General features: G+C 42.2%; 2 protein-coding genes across 2 annotated transcripts in view; both read left to right on the forward strand.

Annotated features, from left to right (window-relative positions):
• Nucleotides 1-26014, forward strand: part of TXNRD1 (thioredoxin reductase 1) — a 63037-nt gene that overhangs the window by 6550 nt on the left and 30473 nt on the right. Inside the window, exons 3-5 of the mRNA NM_174625.5 lie at nt 16649-16771; nt 17032-17104; nt 19518-19637. Coding sequence (NP_777050.1) covers nt 16685-16771; nt 17032-17104; nt 19518-19637 — 280 coding nt within the window. The 5' untranslated portion in view covers nt 16649-16684. The remainder of the gene's footprint in view (nt 1-16648; nt 16772-17031; nt 17105-19517; nt 19638-26014) is intronic.
• On the forward strand, nt 6821-8307 carry EID3 (EP300 interacting inhibitor of differentiation 3). The gene is given in 1 exon segment (NM_001100312.1): nt 6821-8307. A coding segment is annotated over 1 exon segment (1140 nt). The 5' UTR covers nt 6821-6868; the 3' UTR covers nt 8009-8307.

Genomic DNA, 26014 nt, shown 5'->3' on the forward strand with positions numbered 1-26014 from the left:
AAGTCACATTATGTCTATTTAGCTAATGCTTATTGAGCCCCTGTATTCTCGCTGTTGAGCTAGGCCCTGTCTTTGTCATCTGTAACATCTGTAACATCTGTTGTGAAGTCGCTCAGTAGTGTCTGACTCTTTGAAACCCCATGGACTGTAGCCTACCAGGCTCCTCCCTCCATGGGATTCTCCAGGCAAGAGTACTAGAGTGGGTTGCCATTTCCTTCTCCAGGGAATCTTCCCAACGCAGGGATTGAACCCTGGTCTCCTGCATTCCAGGCAGACACTTTAACCTCTGAGCCATAGGGCAATGTATATATTTAAAAATACATTTGTCACCTGCTGTTTGTAATACGGTTTTTTACAAAGAGTTAAGGCCACTCTGTGTGACAGAGAAGTCATCTGATGGGTGACATTTACAAATGAGGAAAGTCAAACTCTGAAGAAAGCACTACTTTTAACTCTGGCCTCAAGGGCTGAGTTTTTCCAAGGCTGCCTCCTTTAGAAGCCACACACCCAGTGCTTCCCTACCCCTAGTCTATCAAAATGATGTTCCTGGTCATTACTGGCTTCTGAGATGTCCCAGGAGAGTTGATAATGGCTCTTACAATGGGAAATGTTCTCTTTTCATCTCACACCCTTGTTTATGTTAGTTGTGGGTGCTTGGCAAGTCAGCCAGTACTTGGTTTTCTGAAGTGTCAGTTAAATGTATGACTTTAAACCACAGAGCAAGGGCGGAGGTTTTATGTACTCTAAAGTATCTCAATGGGTGGGTCCAAGTTATTTTGTGGGACATGACTGTCATTTTATCTTTTACTTCAGCTAACAGTAAAGCCATATTTGAATAGAACAGTTATTCAAAGCCTCTTTTAGATACAGAGTATTTTCAAAGAAACTGCTGAAATCCATTTCTAGAAAAATACACATAAAGAATTTTGCATATAATTTCAGACTCACTTTGTGGCCCAGATTTAGAGTATCTAGTAGAGTGGTTGGAGAAGGCGATGGCACCCCACTCGAGCACTCTTGCCTGGAAAATCCCATGGACGGAGGAGCCCGGTGGGCTACAGTCCATGGTGTCGTGAAGAGTCGGACACGACTGAGCGACTTCCCTTTGACTTTTCACTTTCCTGCATTGGAGAAGGAAGTGGCAACCCACTCCAGTGTTCTTGCCTGGAGAATCCCAGGGATGGTGGAGCCTGGTGGGCTGCCGTCTATGGGGTCGCACAGAGTCAGACACAACTGAAGCGACTTAGCAGCAGCAGCAGCAGTAGAGTGGCTTACCTTTCAAAGTGCTATACACAACTGTCACCTCAGTTGTGCCCAACTCTTTGCGACCCTATGGACTATAGCCCATCAGGCTCCTCTCTCCATGGGATTCTCCAAGCAACAATACTGAAGGGGGTTGCCATGCCCTCCTCCAGGGGTTTTTCCCAGCCCAGGGATTGAACCTGCATTTTTTATGTCTCCTGAATTGACAGACGGGTTCTTTACCACTGGCGATACCTGGGAAGCTTAACTGAAGCCTTAGTAGGTTTTAAAATTTTATTTCACTGGTATTATTATAGTGAGATATATTTCTGTTTTCCTCCTATGGATTTAGCCTTTAAAACATTTTTCTGTTCCTAAAACAATATCCAGGAGTGAAGCTACTGGTTTGTTACATATTTTTCTGTTTAGTGTTTTAATGTTTATTAAACATTTGCTACCTTTGGGATAACTGAAGATTTAAGTAACTACTCAGTAGTTGTAAATATTGTCAAATCTATTATGTAATTCTGATTCATTCAATACAGTAGCTTTATGACAGAGTAGTAGTATTCATATTTTACAGATGAGGAGACCAGAGGCTGACAGGTTAAGCAGCCTAAGGAAATGCTAATAGGTCATGATTGGACTTCCCCCATGGCTCTAGTGGTGAAGAATCCACATGCAATGCAGGAGATACAGGAAATGTGGGTTCAATCCCTGGGTAGGGAAGATCCCCTGGAGAAGGAGATGGCAACCCACTCCAGTATTCTTGCCTGGAGAATCCCATGAACAGAGGAGATTGGTGGGCTGCAGTCCATAGGGTCGAAAAGAGTAGGATATGACTGAGCACGCATGCATTACACATGATTGGAACCTTGCCTCCTTCCACTGTCCATGGAGTTTTCAGAAGCTCATTTTAAAAACAGATACTCTGCCTTGATCATTGCAAAGTTTACCTTTAATATGAAAAGGCAAACAAAGCAAAAACATACACCTAAAAACATAGCCTTAAAGGAGATGAAAATGAAAAAGAACGTGTACATAACACCCTGCTACTCCGGCAAATCAAACTAGGCCTTCACCATATCTCTTCACAGCTTACCCTGGCAGGATGAAGGGAGAAAAACTGCGAGAAGGAACAGGAAAGTGTCAGGAGGTAGCTAATAAGCAGGATATCTTTTAGCATGCAGGCAGGACTAACCCAACTGGTTCCTGGCTTGGCTCAGAGGTCTCTTAAATATCTCTTTGTTATAGATTAATCGAGCAATAAAAACCCACTGGAAAAGACAGTGAATCCTGTATGACTTAAAATTTGACCATAGAGAGACTTGTAACACATTGTAACATTCATCCATCCCGTTATGTTTCTGTTGAACACTGAGGGTTGTGGAAGAGCTTAAGAACGCTTGGAACGAATGAATGTGAACTCCTAGCAAAGGGACTGAACAGTAACATTGGAGAAAAATATTGAAGAAAAGAAGAAAGGAAATAGAGGCCTTATGGAGCCTTTAGCAGCAACTCCATTCTTCACATGATCAGGGTAAATCATTAGATTTGAGATTTTTACTTTGTAGCCACATCTAAACCTTGTGCTCTCAAGGCAGATACAAAAAGGTAGAGCATAATACAAGTGTGACTTTCTGAGGATGCTATATGTTACCCAGGTTCTTAGGAGCGGGGATTTAGCAGAGAACAAATTTAGCACTGGAAATCACAACTTAATAACATAATGCTTGTCTTGATGTGTGCTGTTGCTCTGAGCAAGTTGTGTGGGCTGTTATCTCCTGAGAAATCCCTGTAAATGGTATTAGTAATACTTTATAAGTAGGTTGGGAAAATTCATTTACTTTTCTAAAGCATTTAAAAATTCTTTGATGAAAGGCTTTGTGTGGAGCAAATTGGTGCTAGCCTGTTTTCCATGCTCTGAGCTAGGGGAGAATAGACACCTTAGGGTGGGAAGGTTGGCTTGTCTTTTGGAGTTCATCTATAAATTGCTTTTATTGAATTTGAAATGGACATCAGAAAGTCCCCAAAATATCAGATCAGATCAGATCAGTTGTTCAGTCGTGTCCGACTCTGCGACCCCATGAATCGCAGCACACCAGGCCTCCCTGTCCATCACCAACTTCCGGACTTCACTGAGACTCATGTCCATCGAGTCAGTGATGCCATCCAGCCATCTCATCCTCTGTCGTCCCCTTCTCCTCCTGCCCCCAAAATATGGTTAACTCTAAAACCAAACTTTTGGGGATTTGGAACTTGGGACTATGAGTTTTCACCAAAGATACAAAACAGGTTAAGTATTAGTTTGTACTTGGCCAGGCTTGGGGGTAAAATATAGCCCTTAGATGATTCTGGGCCCCAGCTTTGTTTTCCTGTTGCTTTTTCTTCATTTCAGAGAAGAAATAAGGCTGTATTATGAAAAGCAGTTAACTTGTATTATCTATGTGTGAGATTTATTTCTTTTCACTAGAAGAAGTTCATCTTTTGCTGCCAAATAAATTGCAATAGGTGCTGGAACAAAGTTTTCATCTACGCTTACACATTGAAATGTGTCTACTCGAATATATCCATGTGAAAACAGGTTAGCTTGGAAGATATACAAACAAGTTCTTGCTTTAGGGGAGCTAACAGTCTAATTTGTTGCTATTTAGTCACTAAGTCACGTTTAACTCTTTGCAACCCCATGGACTGAATGAAGCATGCCTGCCTTCCCTGTCCTTCACTGTCTCCTGGAGTTTGCTCAAACTCATGTCATTGAGTCACTGATGCCATCCAACCATCTCATCCTCTGTTGCCCCCTTTTCCTCCTGCCCTCAATCCTTCCCAACATCAGAGTCTTTTCCAATGAGTCAGCTCTTTCTTTGCATCAGGTGGCCAAAGTACTGGAGCTTCAGCTTCAGAGTCAGTCCTTCCAATGAATATTCAGGGTTGATTTCCTTTAGGATTGACTGGTTTGATCTCCTTGTGTCCAAGGGACTCTCAAGAGTCTTCTCCAGCATCAGTTCGAAACCATCAATTCTAAGGCACTCACCCTTGTTTATGGTCGAACTCTCACATCCATACGTGACTGCTGGAAAAACCATAGGTTTGACTATGCTTACCTTTGTTGGCAAAGTGATGTCTCTGCTTAATACACTGCCTAGGTTTGTCATAGATTTTCTTCCAAGGAGCAAGCATCTTTTAAAAAATTTTTATGGCTGCAGTCACTGTCTACAGTGATTTGGAGCCCAAGAAAATAAAATCTGTCACTGTTTCCATTTTCCCCCCATTTCCCATGAAGTAATGGGACTGGATGTCATGGTCTTAGTTTTTTGAATGGTGGGTTTTAAGCCAGCTTTTTCCCTCTCTGCTTTCACCTTCAAGAGGCTCTTTAGTTCCTCTTCACTTTCTGCCCTTTGGGTGGTATCATCTGCATATCTGAGGTTGTTGATATTTCTCTCTGCAATCTGATTCCTTCTTGTGAGTCATCCAGCCCGGCATTTTGAATGGTGTACTCTGCATAAAAGTTGAATAAGCTTGGTGACAATATACAGCCTTGACCTACTCTTTCCCAGTTTTGAACCAGTCCCATTGTTTGAACGGTCTAATACAGCAGGATGATATATATGTACAAGTAACAATAATGCATACTGTTTTTGAGAAACGGATGTTTCTTTCTGAATTTTAACCCTACTTTAAAAAAATAATCTTGAACAAAAATAGTAATATAACTATTTTTGAGTAACTTAATACTAGCCTTGCTGGCATATCGAGTGCAGTGCTTTCACAGCATCATCTTTTAGGATTTGAAATAGTTCAACTGGAAGTCCATCACCTCCACTAGCTTTGTTCATTGTAATGCTTCCTAAGGCCCACTCGATGCTTGCTCCTTGGAAGAAAAGTTATGACCAACCTAGACATCATGTTAAAAAGCAGAGACATTACTTTGCCAACAAAGGTCCATCTAGTCAAGCTATCGTTTTTCCAGTAGTCATGTATGGATGTGAGAGCTGGACAATAAAGAAAGCTGAGCGCCAAATAATTCATGCTTTTGAACTGTGATGTTGGAGAAGACTCTTGAGAGTCCCTTGGACTGCAAGAGGATCCAGCCAGTCCATCCTAAAGGAGATGAATCCTGAGTGTTCATTGGAAGGATTGATGCTGAAGCTGAAACTCCAATACTTTGGCCACCTGATGCGAAATCATTTGCAAAGACCCTGATGCTGGGAAAGACTGAAGGTGGGAGAAGGGGACAACAGAGGATGAGATGGTTGGATGGCATCACCAACTCAATGGACATGCGTTTGAGTAAACTCTCAGAGTTGGTGATGGACAGGGAGGCCTGGCTTGCTGCGGTTCATGTGGTCGCAGAGTCGGACACGACTGAGCGACTGAACTGAACTGAATACTAGTGCTGTTCATGCATTTACAAGAAACTGTGCTGTCAGTCGTTTCAGCCGTGTCCGACTCTTTGCGACCCCATGGACTGTAGCCCACCAGGCTCCTCTATGGGATTCTCCAGACAAGAATACTGGAGTGGGTTGCCATTTCCTACTCCAAAACTGTGTGCTATTATCAAAGAAAAATGAACCAGTAAAGATGTATTGGAGGGAAGGTAGGACAGATACTTGCGGATGAGGGAAACCCGAACTTGAGATGCAGTGAGGTGTTCTCCCTCTCCTCTCTCCCTCCCCTCTTGTGACTCATGAGCTGAGTCCTTTCTCCAAGTTTACGTGATTTCCCCGTGAACTAGTGGCAGAATTTTCCTACATAAATTTGTCACGGGACTCAACAGCGTTCATGTTCATATCCTCGTAACAGATTGTGTTTAAAGTCTTCACAGGTTTCTCACCTTTTAGGGTTCAGATTTACTATCCACTCGGGGTGTGTGACCTGTACTTTTGCAATCTTCCAAATAGTTCTTTGGCGGAGACCCTGTCTACTTTATTCTTGTACTCTTGGATGCTGGAGAATCAGAGATCAGTTGCCTAACACTGGGGGATGGGGTAGGGGGTGGGGTACGGCAGCGCATCTTTGCGCATGCGCCAGCCCGGACCCTTGCTTACCCAGTCACCCGCTCCCCCTCCCCCATTGGAGTAGATTGGCGAGGATTTGGCTTTTGAAGGCCTTCAAAACACAATTTACATTTGTATAGTGAAGACCGAGTTCCTAGCAACCACTTTGCAAGTGAACCTTGGGAGTTCAGTCTTTCTGCAATGGAGACAGTTTTTAAAACAAAAAACACCACCCCCCCCGCCCCGCCCCCGGCCCCATCTTTTAATGACAGTATGCTGCAGTATGTGACAGCCAGTGTTTTAACGTACGGGCCCTTTAGTCTCCCATAGTTTTGTCGTTAGATTTTGCAAGCGTTTCTTTGAAAGCTAGATGACACTCTCAGTAAACGCCAAAATAACGGCTGTCGCTTGAACCAACCGGTGTTACTCCAGTGTGACCCCAGGACCGGTTCTTGCCGGCGTTCTACGCGGGCGGGGGGTGCTTATTGGTTAACTGAGAGGGGCGGGGCCGCTAGGCTGCCGCTAGTGCGCATGGGTAGCGTCTTCCTCCGCCCTGGGTGACCCCTGCAGTTTCCGTTATTGTCGGAAACGTCGCGAAGACCGTTACCTGAGTGCTGCTCGCCGCCGACATGGCCGATGAAAATGGTTCCCTGAGGGAAGCCGGCGCAGGCGGGAAGACGAGAGCGCAGGCGGTGGTGACCATCCCCAGCAGTGCGTACTTTCTGAAGCAGGTGGAGGAGGAGGAGGAGGTGGAAGCTTTGAAGGTGGAAGTGGCAGCGGCGTCTGACACGGAATCTGATACCTCCTCTGACGACCTGAGCTGCGGGAAGGCCGACATCGACCCCAGCCTGCTGGAGCGTGTGGATGAAGAGAAATGTCGGAGTATCCGCAAGCAGTACCGGCAGCTCATCTATACCGTCCAGCAGAACCGTGACGACATAGTGAACACGGCGAGCGACTCCTTAACCGAGGCTCTCGAGGAAGCCAATGTCCTGTTTGATGCAGTGAGTCGAACAAGAGAAGCGGCTCTCGACTCTCAGTTTCTTGTTTTGGCTTCTGATTTGGGTAAAGAAAAAGCAAAGCACCTGAACTCTGACATGAACTTTTTTAATCAGGTGGCATTCTGTGACTTTCTGTTTATATTTGTGGGTCTAAATTGGATGGAAGATGACGAACGTGATCCGTTGAATAACTGTGACGATAACATAGCTCTTTCCTTCTGGGAGACAGTACAGAAGGAAGCGACATCGTGTATATCACAAGCTGAAACATTCCACTTTCTTTTTGGTTCGTTCAAACCAGAGTCTGCTGCGCGAAAGCCGCGACGTAATCACCGGAGAAAAGTGCAGAAAATGGAAGAGAATGGGGTTATGCCTACAAAGCTGAGGAAGCTGGATCTGAGTGGTAATCAAGAAGCCACAGAAAAAGAAGTAGAAAGAATTTTGGGATTGTTGCAAACGTACTTTCGAAAGTATCCTGATACTCCTGTGTCTTATTTTGAGTTTGTGATTGATCCAAACTCTTTCTCTCGTACTGTGGAGAATATATTTTATGTTTCTTTCATTATAAGGGATGGTTTTGCAAGAATAAGGCTTGACCAAGACAGGCTGCCAATATTAGAGCCAATTAATATTAACCTAGCCGGTGAGGGAAATGATCCCAGTTTCCACAGCAGGAAACAGGGAGTTATATCTTTGAGTTTACAAGACTGGAAAAATATTGTGGCAGCTTTCGAAATTTCAGAGGCTATGATCACAAACTCGTACTAAAGATTTTTGTTCTTAGCGTAGAATGCAGTTTTGTTTATTTTCTAAAGCATAACATAGTGAAGAGTAAAATCCAAACAGAAGCACATACTGTATTTCTTGTGAAAAATATTTTCAAGAAAATAAGTTGTTTTACTGTGCCTTGTATTTTTCTTGGTAGTTTTATAAAGTTGTCATGATATTCTGTTGCTTAAGAAATTCACTGGCGTGTTCATGCAAAAAATTTTTTGACTGCTCCTTAAGGCTTTATTAGTAAAAACTGAATTCCATAAAATAAAAGGTGTTTAATAGTTTAAAAAAAATGAGTTATGATGCTCTGTGATACTGCCTTGCTTTCTCTGCTACAGGGAACCAAGGGAATCCCATATGGGGCTCTTGACCAGGTTGGGGGAAAGAATGGGTAAAAAAAAAAATGGTCAAGAAAGACTGTAGGGTAGTGTGTAAGTCATGTTAATACTGTAAAAAAACAATTCAGATGCCATGCTTCATTTCAAAGACGACTCATTAATGAGTGGGTGTTCTTGTTCTAAATAATTTCTACTGTGATGTGGGAACAAAAGTAGACTGTCTACTGTTAGGTGAGCCATCAACTAAGTACTGAAAGGTGGGTAGGAATTGATAAAAGATCGGGAGGGGAAATATGGAGGGTCAAATATGTGGAATTGTGAGAAGTTATGGCTCCAGAGAAATCTATGTTTTTTTTTGGAAAACTATTCTATCTGAATGTTATACTAGGCAAAAATGGATTTACCTCATCTGTTAGTGCCCTCTCTTTCTTAGATTATTTCAAACACAAAATCTTCTAACATCCAATTAGAATTTTTATCTACTTGTTTCTTCTCTGGCCCCTAGTTTACCTTTGTAATTTCTGCTAGTACACAGAGTGTTCCTCAGAATTGGTGATGTTTCCTTATGTACTGGCCTTGAATATTTGTTCCCAACTCAATTTTGATTTCTTAATAGGACTTTGAATGCCTGGAAACTCCCTGTGTAAATTGAAATATCAGTATATGATTAATTTATCCAAATTTCCTTCACTTCATATAAAGCTGTAAAGGCTTTTGTTGTTGTTGCTTGTATTGTTTTAAGAATATAAATTACAACCTTATTTGGACGCTCCTGCTGAAAATTTTGGTTTTTAAGGAAACAGTTTTTGAAGGTGTAGTGACCATCCTTGCAAGCTGTTTTTCTTGATCTCTGTAGAAACAGTCTTTGGTAGTAGTGGGTCTTGCCATTAAACCTTATTTGGCAAGTGGATAAGGATCTGCTTTGTGTAACAGGAATAATAAAAATTTCCTGTTAAGTCTGAATGTAGTACAGGGAAGGGAAATCCAGAAACTCAATGAATGTCATCTAGATGGAGAGGAGATTGAGAAGTTCTTCAGTAATAGTGCAGGTGTCTCTTTTGTTTGTTTGTTTTATGAGAAGGGAAGTTTCTCATGAAACTGGGCCAGTTATTTTCTAAAGTAGTCATTTCTTCCCCTTTTCATATGAAGGGATGCTAACTTTTCCCAGTGCCTACAACCTTTTGATCTAGTAGTTGTGAAGTCTCTCTGATCCTCCCTTTAACATGCCTCTACCATCCGGGTTCCTTAGGTTTTCCAGACCTTTGCTTTTTGGGGAAAAGATAATCTTAGAGATACCAAAAAGATCTTGCCTCAGGTCTGCTTACCACCAGATTGCTCTTAACACACCAGATGTCTTTACTGGGAGTATTTGAAGATGTAAGTGTTAACTAAAAGCATGAATGGAGAATGGAGGTTTAGGAGAAAGGTAATCTTTTGGGTCTTCTCTAAAATTATAGCTGTTAAAATATAAATCTGACCACTCGTTTCAATTTAAATTGGTTGTCATGACGTATGGATTGGAAATTAAAGCCAATTATTTTCTAAAGTAGTCGTTTCTTCCCCTTTTTACCCTGAAGAAAAAAGGGAAATTGGCTAATAGATAATTCATTTATAGAGATTAGATGTGACCCAAACTGCAAGTCTGCTGGTTTCTCAACAATATATTTAGAGTGGCTTTAATTTCATAGGTTCAATAAAGTCAGCTGATAGGAAAATATCATGGAAATTTTTTAAACTAGGATTTTGTTGTTTAACAGAACCTCTTCTGATCAAAGGACCTGGGATCAGATCCTGCCTTTTAAAATTCTAGTTAGAGACTGAACAAATTATTAAACCTACAAGCCTTTGGTTTTTTTATTTGCTTAGTGGGAATAATGACCTATTAAATGGACAGTATGTAACAAGTACTTTGATTTACTGGGTATGATACAGTGAGAAAAGCAAGAGATTTGTAATTGTTTAGACCTGGGTTTAATTCTTTACTCATGGACAAGTTTCTTAATCTCAAAAGGTTTCTTTATTGTTTCTGAAATGAGAATGACATGTGCTTAGAAGACTATTGTGAGGATTAAATGGGATGATATGTACAAAACATCCAGCACAGTGTTGGGCTCATTGTGAGCACTCACGGTAGTGCCTCACTTCGTAGATCAGCATCAGAACGCAGCTGCCGCCTCCTTCCATGGTGACTTCTCCATCTTGGTTCATTCAGTTTAAGTCTAGACCTGGCTTTCTCAAATTCTTGCCCTTGTTTTGTGGAAACCATTATCAAGTGATTAGAATTAGCACTTGGTTAATTCACTCAGCAACTGTGCCAGACACTGCACTAGCACTGAGGGGAAAGGATAGATTGAAAATTGCCCTACTCTCAAGGAATTTATATTTTAATATGTGTGTTACTTCCCTATTGCTCCTGTAATGAATTACTATTTGATGGCTTAAAACAACACACATTGTCTTAATTCTGGAGGTTGGAAGTCCAAAATCAGTTTCTCAGGGTGTGCAAGGTGTAAAATCAAGGTGTCAGCATGGCCAGGTCCTGTTTTGGAGGCTGCCTGCATTCCTTGATTCACAGTCTGTTCCTCCATTTTCAAAACTGCCAGTGCAACCTCTGTCTTCATTGATTTCTGTGGTGTCTCCGTGTGCCTCCCTCTTATAAGGATACTTGTAAATAAATTGGGCCTTGTGGGGGTAATCCTGGAAAATCTCACCAGATTGTTAACTCACCAGATTCTTAATTCACATCTCAAGAATCTCTTTTACAGGTAATGTATTTGCAGCTTCTGGGGATTCAGACTTTGATGTTGGGGGGACTATTGTTGAGCCTAACAGAGTGGTAGACCACAGTAATTCTGTCAGTGATGACTGCTCTGAAGAAAAACCACCTGGAGAGAATGGTTGAGATGCTATGTTGGGGATGTGTGTGTTGAGGGGGACGGGGTTGGGGTGTAAGGCAAAGCCCCTGGCAGGGGGCATTGAAATGGAGTGTTTTTTGTAAGTAATTTGCCTAGATACTTGATTTAGAGTCCTTTAAATGTTACTGATTATATGAAAGTGAAAGTCACTCAGTTGTGTCCAACTCTTTGCGAGTCCATGGAATTCTCTAGGCCAGAATACTGGAGTGTGTGTAGCGTTTCCCTTCTCTTGGGGATCTTCCCAACCCACAGATGAAACCCAGGTCTCTCTCATTGCAGGCAAATTCTTTACCAGCTGAGCCACAAGTGTTACTGTGGCCCTTAAGTATTTTAGGCACATGTTAGCTGAAGGTCTAGATAGTTAACTGGTAATGGAGAATCAGTGTCCCCGGTTCTTCTGGAAGAAAGGTAGTATAGCCAGCATCTCAACTTCCAGAGCAGGAAGACAGTTCTTTGATTTGTGCTTACCCCTTAGTATTACTGTAGGGTACTTTTCATCCAGTACCACTTATCAGCATTAATTAAAATTTGCTTTAGGCCAGAAGTTGGCAATTTTTGTCCTGCAGAAAGCCACATAGTAAATATTTTAAGCTTTGTGGGCCATATGGCCTTGGTTGAAACTAATCAATTGCGCTCATGTTGCAGAAACAGCAGCCATAGACAATGTTGCAACAAATGGGCCTGGCCTTTTTCCAATAAGATGTTACTTTAATCTTGATTTTTTTTTTCTTGCTTTCAACTTTAAAATATTAAGAAGAACAATTCTTAGCTCAGGGACTGTTTAAAAAGAAAAATAGAACTGCAGGCCTGCTAAATTTGCCCCTCAGACTGTAGTTTGCTAATTGGCTGTCATAGGCCTTGGGGCCCACTGGGCTCTTCTAGAAAGTTTGTAGCGTTTAAACCATCACTTAGTGTTATTTCTCTCCTGGCCCATGGTCCTCCAAAGCACAGAGGCTTGACTATATCCCCTAGGGGATGCTGCAGCTTGTTGGCAGCAGCAGCTAATACAATTTATATAACCATGCAGACAAGGAGCTCAGGCAGGAGAATTAAGCAGTTTGCTCAGGATCACGTAAATTGCAGAGTCAGATTCAGATGTGGACTAAATTTGAGCTCCTAACCAGTATGCTACACACCTGGTACCTTTTCTAGTGTTTTCCCACAGTTTTGTTTTCATGATGAGAAAACTGAACTGAAGCCCAGCCTCTCAGTACATGTAACAGCAGGAATGAGCACTCAGGTCTTTTATTCTAAGAATGTTTTTGAACATCACATCACAGGCATGTGGAGTTGGCACTGGTGATGCCAGGATGAAAGAAAAGAACTATCCTTGTGGAGTTGATGGGATTGTGTGAAGATACCAGCAGGGGCCTCAGGAGAGGAGCCAGTCTGCTATCAGCTAAAGGCTTCCAGCTAAATCTTGAAGGACAGGAAGTGGCTCTGAGAACCTGTATTAATGCAGTTGTGAGAAAAAAAAGATAATGTTGTTTGGGAACCTTAGGGAAACAATGGAAGGAATAGCCTTATGTTGGGATCTTTAGATATTGGTAAAAGAACCTAAAGGAATGCTTTAGAAAGGGTCATGTTTTGTTTACATTGAATAGAAATAATATAACCTGCCGTCAATGTACTGGATCAGAATTTGGTGGGAAGAGGGCATTTCAGGTGAGCGGTGATGCAGGGAAGTGTAGGGGATAACGTCTGCAAAACACCAGAGCTTTTTGACTCAGCCCCTTGGGCAGGCAGGTTCCCTTTTGTAGGAAGGGGAGAATTAGTGAATGTAGGGATTTTTCCTTCCAGCCACTGTGCTATAATATGCATTATCTCAAACTCAGTAGTTGAGAGGGCATGCTCATTTTACAGAATGTAAAATCAGACTCCCAAGGATTAGGTGATAGCCAAGATCACCTAGCCTTGAGAATGGTAGAGCAGGTATTTTAACCCAGGTCAATTTGACACCAGAGCACATATATAATGGGTTAAAAACCAAAGACCAGTACACATCTGCCCAAAGGGTAGAGTCGTGTTTAGGGGGAGAATCAGTCAGTGTCAGTTAAATTCAGTTGCTCAGTTGTGTCCAACTCGTTTGCAACCCCACGGACTGCAGCATGCCAGGCTTCCCTGTCCATCACCAACTCATGGAGCTTGCTCAGACTGATGTGCATTGAGTCGGTGATGCCATCCAACCATCTCATCCCATCATTCCCTTCTCCTCCTGCCTTCAATCTTTCCCAACATCAGGGTCTTTTCCAGTGAGTCAGTTCTTTGCATCAGGTGGCCAGAGTATTAGAGTTTCAGCTTCAGCATCAGTCCTTCTAGTGAATGTTCAGGGTTGATTTCCTTTATGATGGACTGGTTGGATCTCCTTGCAGTCCAAGGGACTCTCAAGAGTCTTTTCCAACACCACAGTTCAAAAGCATCAGTTCTTCAGCCATCAGCGTTCTTTATAGTCCCAACTCGCACATCCATATGTGACTCCTGGAAAAGCTATAGCTTTGACTAGAAGGACCTTTGTTGGCAAAGTAATGTCTCTGCTTTTTAATATGCTGTCTAGGTTGGTCAAAGCTTTTCTTCCAAGGAGCAAACATCTTTTAATTTCATGGCTGCAGTCACCATCTTCAGTGATTTTGGAGCCTGATTTTGGAGGGGGAGAATAAAGATGATTTATTCTAATTTTAAAGAAATGTTAATTGCTTTCTGAATTGCGCCTTTCTGGGGAGTCTGGAGCAGTGTTTACTAGGGGTGGGTTAGAGGAAAGGCACTGAGAAGCAGATGGAAGAATGTACATTCTGTAAGCCTCACTAACAGCTGCTGGGGAGAGGAGGGTATATGTTTACATCTCTGTGGGTAGTTCTCAAAATGTGGTCCAGATCCCCACCCCAACTCCTACCCCTTCAAGAAGTCCTTTAGGTCAAAATGATCTTAATAGTAATTTGCTCTTTGTCTTTTTCACTCTGATTCTCTTACAAGTCTGCCATGGAATTTTCCAGAGGTTACATAGCAGGCGATGTGGTGCAGCAGACTGAACACAAAAGAGATGTGCACTGTCTGTTATCAACAAACATCAGAGAATTATGAAGATATAAAATAATGCCACTTTTCTCACAAATTAAAAATGTTTTTAATCAGTTGTTTATGTTTAGCAGTAATGTTTTTATTTAAATTTTAAAGATATTTTAATAGTTTACATATTTTTATATTTAAGATATTAAAATTTTTTTCTTAGTTTTAGTTTCTAACATTCAAAGCCCCATCCACATTATTCAAAGCTCTTTGTGGGAAATCCTAAATAATTTAAGGTTCTAAAGGCATCTTGAGACTGAAAGTTTGAGAACTCCTGTTCTTTATCAGCTGCTCTGGTCAGTGGCCACTGTTTCTAGCAATTTAACTGGAGAACGGGGGACATTTTTCTCCCGTCTCTCCTTACGCCATCTGTGTGCTTCTTCCTTATGCTGTAGAGGACAAGGAGGTGTATGTCTGTGTGTCTTACATCTCTGGTGGGCATCCTCTTCCTTAGAATTGAATGACAGCAACTTCAGTTTTAAATTGGATTATAATTTTAAAACATCATGTTTAGTTCTGGGGTCAGCTGAATACCTCAATTCCCTGTCCTTCTGATTTTACTTTACAGAATTAAAAATATTCAGGTTCACCCAGAGCTTTCTTTGTAAAATTGGTGCACTGGTTGATACAATTTTTCTTAAACTTGAACCATAAGAACCCAGGTCTGATACAGAATTTCAGTAGAGAGCAGATTATGATGGTTGGTGGAGGAAGCATGCTCTTCAGCATGACAGTTTCCTTCTTTGTTTTATTCAATACTAGAGGAAGTGGTTATAGGAACTGGGTGGTTTTTATATAGGCAGCCAGTGATTGTGTTCTGGCACCATCTGTGTTGAGGCTTAGATTAACAATGGTTATTTTCCTAGAAGAACATCTAGCTTCATTTATTTGTTAATTCTTCTAAAGCAGCAAGTCAGCCCTTATGCTGTGAGATCAGCTAGAGAGAGTAACGCTTACGACCTGAAGCTCATATTGATCCTTTGATCTGAAGGGATGTTTTTCTCCCCACAGTGCCTTGCATTGGAGGAGGAACCTCACCATAATGCCAGTTGATGAATACTGGCTATGTTTACCAGCCTTTCATGTTAGACCTTTTGTGCAGACGGTCAGGATGATGCAGTCATGCCCCTGCTGTTGCTGGTTTCCAGGCGTCCTCCCTTTAGTCCCTGAACCGTCATGCATACCTGCTGCACTGCCTGCAGGCAGCCGTGCCGCCCCTCCTCCACCTTTGCACACCGCACCCTCTTCCTCATCCCAAGCATCCTTTTCTACTGACCCTAAGCTCTGCCTTTTGCCCCCTACATCTGATGGTAGGCAGGAGGAAAATGTGCAGTCTGGGCTGGTAAGTCTGGGGGCTTTTTTGATTACGAAGGTTAAAACTTGATTTAAAAAATTTTGTGTGTGTGTTTGGTAACAGCTGTTCCAATCATTCTCTTATGTTAGCAGATTTTTGTTTTAATAAGAAGAAATTTTAAATGCATCACCAAAACAATGTTCCACCCAAATATGTAACTAGTGTGTTTTAAAATTAGTAGAATCAAAGGATTTTGTAAAATTAAAAATTTATATTATAAATGCCAAGTATATGGAAAGTAAATATAGGTAACTTCATGCATAGGCAGATTAAAGAAATGAGCTTTATCTGCCTAAGGGTCACTTATTTATTTAACTCCGCCCCCCCGCCGCCATCCCTGTTTATTTAAAACATCTTATGAAAGCAGGGACTTTTAACTTTTCCTGCAGGTAAATGGCAGTTAATGATTTTCTACTGAATTTTTGGATTTTATGCTTTACCTAAACAATGTAGAAAAATACTTGGCTAACTTGTTTCAGTTGCCGTTTGCAGGGTCCTATCTTACTCTATAACCTTCGTATACTCATTATTCTACCTTTGACTAGAAAGTATAAATGTTTGCCAAATTGTATTGAGTCTACTAAAAACATACAGTACAGGTGTTTTTAAAATATAATTTAAAGCATAGTTTAAAAATCCTAGGAAAAAGCTGATCAAACTGAACTCAGGTGTAAGTTAATTCTTTTGGGCCATCAGGACCTTAGTTTCGTGTACTCTGCAGACCCGTTACAGTAGCTGTCTGCCACGTGGAGGGGGCATGAGGACAGTCCTACCACCAAGCAGGTGACTGATCACCACTTGAGGGAAGGGTGAACATTTCCCATTGTGTGCTGTGATGTAACAAACTGTGTTTCTCCTTTGGAAGTGCCTTCTGTTTTTCTTCAAAGGGTCCTTTCACAGAACTTTTCAGACATTGCTGCTTTTGAGTTAAATTGTTTTCTCTTCCATTGTTTTTCTTCTTTAGGCTTCTCAGGAAAACAGACTTCAAAATCCAGTGAAAATGAATGGCTCCAAGGATCTCCCGGAGCCCTATGACTACGACCTCATCATCATTGGAGGGGGTTCTGGAGGACTGGCAGCCGCCAAGGCAAGGCTCCTTGTGTGTCCTGGGATATGGGGAAAGTAGTCAGATCCTGACAACTGTAATCTGCATGTTGTTAGAACTACCCTTGTTTAATTTTTACGTTGGAGTTGCACTAGTCATCTTAGTATATGAAATTCTCAGGTATTAATAATTGGTTATGCTTTAGACATTATAACTGTGTTAAAATAACATTGATTTTTAATAGTTCATTTCCAGTCCATCATGTCAACCATTCCAACTCATTTTAATAATTTATTTTCCAGGAGGCAGCCAAATATGACAAGAAGGTGATGGTTCTGGATTTTGTCACTCCAACCCCTCTTGGAACTAGATGGGGTAAGCTTTTAAAATACCTTAGAAGTGAATTTGTAGGAGCAGATTTCCCCCTGGCTTTGGTTTGAATGACTTCTAAAATCCAATTTTGAAATTAAATAAATTAAAAAAAACAAACAAAACACCTACCTCCTTCACTTGTGCTAGGTCAGAATGGACTCCAGTTAAATGTTGAATACTTAGGTTCCTTGGCACAGAGTCAAGATAATACAAAACCGTATCCACAGCTGTTCTGATGATTTAAAGATAAATATTTGAGTAACTTAGCATATTTAGGGGCTTAATAAGTGAAAGTTTAAACTCTTCCTGGATTTCTGTTTCAAATCTGTCTCCTGTGTCCAACAAGAACTGGAATTAGATCCCTTAATGGATAGCCCTTGCTTCTTCTTAGTCTTGGTGAATTCTGTGTTCATTATTTATTCAATAAATATTTATTGAACACTTACTATGAACGAGGGCTGTGGAGATACAGCAGTGCATGTGTAGACCTGATGTGAAGTTCCTGCTTCTGTGGAGTTTACATTCTCGTGGAAGACAGAAGATGAACAAGAACTTTACCAATTGTGATACATGGTACTGAAAAAGTTACTTGGTGGAATAGAGAGGAACTGGGTAAAGAAAGGAGTTTAAACTTTGAGGCTGTTATCAGTGGTGATCTCTGAAGAGGTGGCTTTTAGATGAAACCCAAAGAGTAAGAATGAGCCAGCCCTGCCAAAAGCTGAGGAAGAGTCTTCCAGGCAACTTTTCTCTTTCTCACAAGAAGGTACATACAAAGGCCCTGGGGTAGGTTTGGTGGTTGTGGCATGGGTAGTAGAAGCTGGAGCTGAGACTGGAGAGGAAGGCAAGTGTCAGACTGTACAGGTCCTTGTGGACCAAGATGAGGGATTTGGTCCTGATAATCCAAGCATCGTGGGAAACCTTTGGGAAGGGGAGTAATGTGATAGGTAAATTTCATCAAGATGACTTGGCTGTGGAAATTAGAAGGAGGCAGGAAGTCTGGGTAAGCCAGTGTCACAATTTCTGATTCATTCATTCATCAGGTACTTGTTAAGGTGTCACCTCATGTCAGGCATGTTCTTGTACTGGATGTAGTCCTGCTGGCCTGTGGAGCTCACACACTGTGGTGCCACTCAACCAGCATTCTCCTTGGAGGGCTGCTGGTTTCCCAAGCTGTGCAGTCCTCTGCCGTCTTGCACTCTTGGCATTTTGGGTGCCTCTCCATTTGGGCTGCTTACATTATGTTCTAATGGACACAGGTTATCACCATGTTCTTTAAGTTCAGGGACACTAACTCTTTTTAGGGACAGGCAAAGTGTTATGAATCCTTTGGTGAGAATCAGTGAAGGCTGTGGACCACCTCTGTGAAAATTTGCTCATGTACACTAGACTTTTTTATTACTTTTTGGTTGCATCGTGTGGCTGTGGGATCTTAGTTCCCTTAGTTCGACCAGGGATCAAACCCATGCCCTCGGCAGTTAAGTGTGGAGTCCTAACCACTGGGCTGTCAGGAAATCCCCTTTACCAAACTTTGCATGTGGTTTCAGACCCACTGCAGTCCAGCCATGCCCTTTAGTGGCAAGTATAAGGTTGTACACAAAGTAAAGTCTCAATATCTGGCTTTTTTATCAGCAGTCAATTATGAATTTTTGAAGTACATGGAAGTTGTGGAAGTCTGCTCCTTTTCGTTTTAGGGCAGTTTTGCCGTGTTTAGTCTGTAAGGCTCTCTGATCTTAGAAATGTTGTGACTTAAGGATAAACTCGTATAAACAGTGTTGACTACATTAATGAATTGCGATGTTTCATAGAATAGCATTGGGGCTTGGAGTGGGCCACCCAAAATATGCACTATGGCACGTTGATTATTTTGAATTAAAGTTACTTAATAAACGACCAGTGGGACACTCTGGCCCTCCTTTCTGTTGCCTGAAAGCAGGAAGTACGTCACATGAAAGGTGCACTCCCTACATCTAAGGAAGTAGAAAGACACCCTTTCCACAAAAGATAGGGAATTTGGGGCTGAGAAGCCTAATGTAAAGAAAATTGTTACTTCTTTACCTGTTATCCCAAACCCATACTCTGTTTTGATTCTTAACTAATTGAGCACCCAAAACGTCAGTTTCTTTGTCCTGTCAGTTCCTCACAAATGTATTCTTTCTTTGTCTAAAAAATAGAAAAGCTGTTTCATTTGGCTACTTCTTAGGTCCCATTTCTATGAAAGTGTCATGTGCACAAATTAAAATGTATTTCTTTCTCTCCTGTTGATCTGTCTCATGTCAGATTTGTTTGTCTAACCACAAGAACTGAAGAGGGGTAGATGGGGAAGTTCCCCTCTCCCTTATAATGATAATAACCATTGGCCCTTTTCTTTGGAGGATTGTACATCATGCTATAAACTGATTTTGCAATGCTTTTGTAGGTCTTGGAGGAACGTGTGTGAATGTGGGTTGCATACCTAAAAAATTGATGCACCAAGCAGCGTTGTTAGGTCAAGCCCTACGAGACTCTCGAAACTATGGGTGGAACGTCGAGGAGACAGGTACGTGGGGGAAGCTGCTCTTCCATTTGTGCTGTTGAGGGGCTTGAGCTGGGATCTTGCAGTGCACCATCCATTCTTACGAGACTAGCATATAACCTGGAAGTTGTTTCTATTTGTTTTTTTTAATGGATAAAATCAGTGTGGTTAAAAAAAAAAAACAGTGTGGTTATCCTGTGTCTTGTTGGCTGTGTAGTAACTATTCCAAGTAACTATTGTACTTGGAATATCTTTTTATAACAGAAACCCAGAATTCTTTCAAAGAAATTCTCATAATTCTAGAGTTTCCTATGGAAATGCAAATTACATTTGCTTTCCCTTGAAGCTGTTATTTTTCTCTCATCCAAGAAGTCTTGTTTAATGAGCTGATATTTGGGAGGGTTATTTGTTGAGAAGGGGGTTTTGTTGGATTAAAAATATTTACAGTACCATGGAAACCACATCCTTTTCTCTTGCCCAACAAAAAAGGCAATGAGGAGCCTCAACCTAATGGAGCATACATGTATCACGTAATCTGCTGATGGTCTACCTCTCTTCTCGCCTCTACCCCGCCTACCCTGCAAGTTACTTACTCCCGTGTCTGAGTACCTGAGACTGCCTTCCACTCGTTCCTTCCTGGGAGCCTGCTGTCAGTGTACCCAGTTCACAACAGAATCTCCTTTCAGTTAATGAGTTAGATTTTTTCAGTAGACTTTTCAGAAATCCTCCTAGTGAAGTTATATAATATTACTATTGCTTACCCACTATTTGCACTTGGTTCTGTGCTGGGGAAGTATATAAATAATACAAATCTGTAGATTCACAGGTTCTGTTTTCATCGATGTGCTGATATGTTGATACACCAGCTAAGTACCCTGGGTGCCCAGAGGTGGGGTCAGTAAATGATTTAAGAGGTGACTGGAGATGACTTTTTAGATGTCGTGTCCTTGACAATAAGCAGAGGAGAGGATAGTCCGTTCTTTAGACAGAAGAAAAGGAACAAGGTTCGTACTTGGAGAATAGTAAATACGTTGGCATCTCTAGAGCAGGGAGCATGTGGGAACAAAAAGCAGACAGTTGCTGTGGGCTGAATGCCCTGGGTGGTTTGGGATAAGGGTAGGAGGAGGAATGTGGACCAGTTTAGTGAGCTGCAGTTGTGCTGAGAGCAAGTTGGAACAGATGTTTCATGGTTCTTGGGATAGCAGGAAGAAGAGGGGAGAGGAGGTAAAGACCATAGCTATAGCAGAGAGGAAGCTCCTGTCTTTCCTCAGTACCCGCCTCATGGCTTCACTGGGGTCCTGCAGGTCAGGAGTCATGTTAAAGTTAGATCATTTTCCATATTCTCCATTCCATCTTATTGCAGTACATGTATGAGCCTGCTGTCCCTGAAGGGGGATCCCGTTGTTCCATTTGGCAGACAAGCAGACCGAAGCTCAAGTGGGGGTGTGAAGTGGTGCCCCCATATCATAGCTAAGAAATTGGCAGCACTAGGGCTTCCCTGGTAGCTCAGCTGGTAAAGAATCTGCCTGCAATGCAGGAAACCCTGGTTTGATTGCAGGGTCAGGAAGATCCCCTGGAGAAGGGATAAGCTACCCACTCCAGTATTCTTGGGCTTCCCTGGTGACACAGACGGTAAAGAATCTGCCTGCAATGCAGGAGACCTAGATTTGATCCCTGGGTTGGGAAGATTCCCCTGGAGGAGAGCATGGCAACCCACTCTGGTATTCTTGCCTGGAAAAATCTCGATGGACAGAGGAGCCTTGCAAGTCTCTCTGACCTCAAAACACATGGGGTTTACACAAGTGGTCTTCTTTCAGCCCTCATGGCTTCAGTGGCAACTCCTCTAGAGGACCAGGGTTTTGGGAGCTGTTGTAGAAGCAAGTACTAGAGCTTTTGACCTTGGTCTGTGTGTACCTCTCCTCACCATTCTCTCCCCAAAAGGGGCAAGTTCTATGTGCAGTCTGCAGGCCACACTCGAATTTCCCTTCTGGGTCTTTGGGAGGAAAACCCAAGAACCACTCATTTTATTTGCTAACCACTCTCATAAGATCTGTAATCCACCCCTGTCCTTCCACACACACTCTTTACGAGTATTCTCAGGGAGACTTCATTCCCTGGGGCCCCCAGGGATAAGATCCTTTCTTCACCTCATTGAAGTATAGGTTATTAGAGTAGACAGATGTCGGTGGTAATTCTGACTTTGCTGTTTACTGCCTGTGTGGTGAGGATTAAATACAATTCAGTTCAGTTGCTCAGTTGTGTCCTACTCTTTGTGACCCCGCAGCACACCAGGCCTCCCTGTCCATCACCAACTCCTGGAGTTTACTCAAATTCATGTCCATTGAGTCAGTGATGCCATCCAACCATGTTATCCTCTGTCATCCCCTTCTCCTCCTGCCTTCAGTCTTTCCCAGCATCAGGGTCTTTTCCAGTGAGTTGGTTCTTTGCATCAGGTGGCCAAAGTATTGGCATTTCAGCTTCAGCATCAGTCCTTCCAATGAATATTCAGGACTGATTTCCTTTAGGATGGAATAGTTTGACCTCCTTGCAGTCCAAGGGACTCTCAAGAGTTTTCTCCAACACCACAGTTCAAAAGCATCAATTCTTTGGTGCTCAGCTTTCTTTATAGTCCAATTCTCACATCTATACATGACTACTGGGAAAACCATAGCTTTGACTAGACAGACCTTTGTTGGCAAAGTAATGTCTCTGCTTTTTAATATGCTGTCTAGGTTTGTCATAGCTTTTCTTCCAAGAATCAAGCGTCTTTTAATTTCATGGCTGCAGTCACCATCTGCTATGATTTTGGACCCCCCAAAAATAAAGTCTGTCAACTGTTTCCATCCATTGTTTCCCCATCTATTTGCTATGAAGTGATGGGGCCAGATGCCATGATCTTAGTTTTCTGAATGTTGAGCTTTAAGCCAACTTTTTCACTCTCCTGTTTCACTTTCATTAAGAGGCTCTTTAGTTCTTCTTTGCTTTCTGCCATAAGAGGGGTGTCATCTGCATATCTGAGGTTATTGATATTTCTCCCAGCAATCTTGATTCCAGCTTGTGCTTCTTCCAGCCCAGTGTTTCTCATGATGTACTCTGCATATAAGTTAAATAAGCAGGGTGACAATATACAGCCTTGACGTACTCCTTTTCGTATTTGGAACCAGTCTGTTGTTCCATGTCCAGTTCTAACTGTTGCTTCCTGGCCTGCATACAGATTTCTCAAGAGGCAGGTCAGATGGTCTGATGTTCCCATCTCTCTAAGAATTTTCCAGAGTTGTGGTCCACAAAGTCAAAGCCTTTTTCTTTTTTTGTCAAAGGCTTTTTAGATACAGTAAAAGTAAAGCAAAGCAAAGTTGCTCAGTCATGTCCGACTCTTTGCGACCCCATGGACTGTAGCCCCCCAGGCTTCTCCGTCCGTGAGATTTTCCAGGCAGGAATACTGGAGTGGGTTGCCATTGCCTTCTCCAGGAGATCTTCCTGACCCAGGGATTGAACCCGGGTCTCCCTCATTGTAGGCAGACGCTTTACCGTCTAAGCATGGGAAACGGGGAATAAATGCAGAAAATATCTGAGTCACTCCTAGGTAACAGGCCCCAAGAAGCAGACGTGAGCACTTTCAGCTCCCTTGCATGGCCACCAGGTTAGAATAAGGTTCTTTGCCTAACGTCACAGAGCTAGGAGGATGTGTCTAGCTTCTAGCCCACACTCCTCTAACTAATTGTACTGCCTCCAAGGTAGCTGTGGTTTCCAGGAATTTCCAGTCTGTTCCATAAAAAGAGCAACATGAGGCTAGCGCTGTCCTATTTCCTCAACAGTTTCTAGCTAGAAACCACACAACATGCTTGTCCGTATTTTCCTGAGAATGTGATTAAAATACCTGCCAGCACCTGCCAGCCTTAGTTTCAGTCCCTTCCTCCTGGACCTTCTTCTAATTTTTCCCTTCAGAGTGTCAGCCAATTGGAGTAGACTCTGCCCGGCACTTTTCTTGGTTCTTTGTTTAATGGGTTGTAGAGAAACATCTGTGGATCTTTAGAAATTTGTATGTTTGAACCAATTTATTTCCCTCAAAGAGAAGGGCATGTAACAAGAATACTAATTTGAAAAAGTCTAGAGTTTGATGGAAAATGCATGGTCGTTCCAAGCAAATTTTGATTTATGCGGTAATATAATTTCTATATAGTGTCTTCTTCATAGTGAATGTCAGTGGCCCTTAAATTTCAATAATAGTTCTGGGGAGGTACAACTCATGATCATTAAAATATTGTTCATTCATGGGAGGTCTCATACTTAAATTGGTATGTAGTTGATGTTAGCTTTAAACTGTCAACTCAAGAAAAATGAAGTAGGTGGAACAGAATAGCTTAGTTTGGTAAGAAAAGTAGGAAAATACATGTAACAGGTCTTTAGAATCTTTAAGAGATAAGTATAGGCCTCTGCAGAATAAATTTTAATAACAGGGTCAGCAAAGTATAATTCTAATAAGTTCAGTAATCAAATGAGTGATGAAATATAACTTGGTGAATTGACAGATCTTCTTTCCAGCAAAAGAAAAGTTTATAGTTGTCACGTAACAATAATAAGAACTGGCTTTACTTATTTACATTGACTTTATTTCTAAAGTACATAAGAAACTAATAAATGTACAGAGATGAGGTGATAAAGCAGCCACTACCAGTGTACTGCAGCTCTGCACAGTAAAATCAGCAGGAGCTTTCTGAATTTTAAAACATAAACCAACTCAAAAGTTATCTTACTTGTGTATCTCTACAGAAGTTATTTTATTCAACTAATTTAACAGTTTTAGCTCTTCCGTGTTTCTTCCCCTTTTCCAGATTTTAAGATAGAAATATACTTTGTATTTTTATACCATCCACCTCTTGTAGATCTATGTCAGGGACAGTAATCCCAAAGTCTCTGATGGGAGATGTGCCCTCTATTTAAATCCCTTCCCTCTTCCTAAGTGGAAGCGTGGTGGCTTCTTTATTGTTGTCTTTCTCATTACTCCTTGTGCCTTCTGAAGCAAACTTTGGCTTCTCTGTGGGGACCAGAGCTGGGTGCTGTGGGAGTGGCTGGCCCGGCCTGCCGGGATCCACCACCCAGGGAGCAGTCATCGCCTCCCTCCTTTTTGTGCTAAAATGTTGGTGGTGAAGGATACAGTGGACTTAGACAAACACTTTATCATTAGATCTTTGAGGAAGAAAGAAACTGGAGGTATATTTTTCAAATGAGAAGCTGCTAGAGGCTGTTGCTCCGTGTTCCCAGGAGATGAGGCGTGAATGCTTATTTTGCATTTTCAAATAGAAACACATCTAATCTCATGCCCTTGACCAAAGAACAGTGCTTCTGTTTTCTTGGAAGACTGTCTTCTCTGACACTGCAAATAGCTCTGAGCCTGGTGAGGGAGGAAAGGCCCTTTGGACCTGAACCAGGCAGCACAGCTGAATCTGCCTGTAATGGGGTGGGAGGCAGGGAGAGGGGGGTGACTTGTCCAGGACTCAGCCTGTGCTCTGCTCTTCTCCTGAAAGCTCCGAGATGAGACTGTGATAAGAGAAAAATTACATGAGCTCAGTTATGTAAACTGGAGGAATTGGTCCTTTCTGGAAGATTTACTGGCTTCGTATTTTCTTCAGATATATCTGTTCGATTTCCCTTGTGCTCAAGAATTAAATGTACCTTTTAAAAAATTGAGCATTTGTGAAGTTTTAGGATCCCATTGTCCTTAGAGAGAAAGCACAATTATTGGTTTGCAGTTGGGGGCTTGCAGAGTTTCTGGATGCATGTATTCTCTTACCATGCTCAGCTGACGGTTCACGTACAGTGTGTCTGTGCTGCTGTGAGTTACCGTGTAGCCCTGGGCAGGTCATCCATCCATCCTTCATTTCCCTGTGTATATACTGGAAGGAATTTATGCCCCTTCAGGGTATTTGAGGCATAAGTGAGCAGGTGCAATGAAGATGAAAGGATGCTAGTAGCTCTGTTAGTCTGAATACTGTTGTCGAACCTAGGGGTGTATAGTAGTGAGGGGCGGTTCAGGAGCATGAGAGAATTGGCTTAAGACCCAGTTGCCAGGATGGGCATAAGGGCGCACCCAGGTGAAGTACAGTCCTTGCCTAGGTAGCTGGAATCAGCATTGCAGAGGGTCAGTATTAGGTTACCTCTGGTTGACCAGGCCAGTGGAATCGGGAGGCCTGGGGGAGGTGCTGGGCTGTGCCAGTGGGTGGGCTATTTAGGAATGGGGAGTGTCCACGTGGTACATGGGAATGCAGGAAGGTGGGGGATTTGGGGAATTACTGGAAAGCAGGGCAGCCCTAGAGAACTGGGGTTCTGCTCATGTAACCACCCACAGTCCAACAGGAATCTGGTTACCACCAGCAGTATGTAAAGTAGGAGTTTGGATTTTG

The sequence above is a fragment of the Bos taurus genome, chromosome 5, assembly GCF_002263795.3.
Source record: "Bos taurus isolate L1 Dominette 01449 registration number 42190680 breed Hereford chromosome 5, ARS-UCD2.0, whole genome shotgun sequence".
Lineage (NCBI taxonomy): Eukaryota > Metazoa > Chordata > Mammalia > Artiodactyla > Bovidae > Bos > Bos taurus.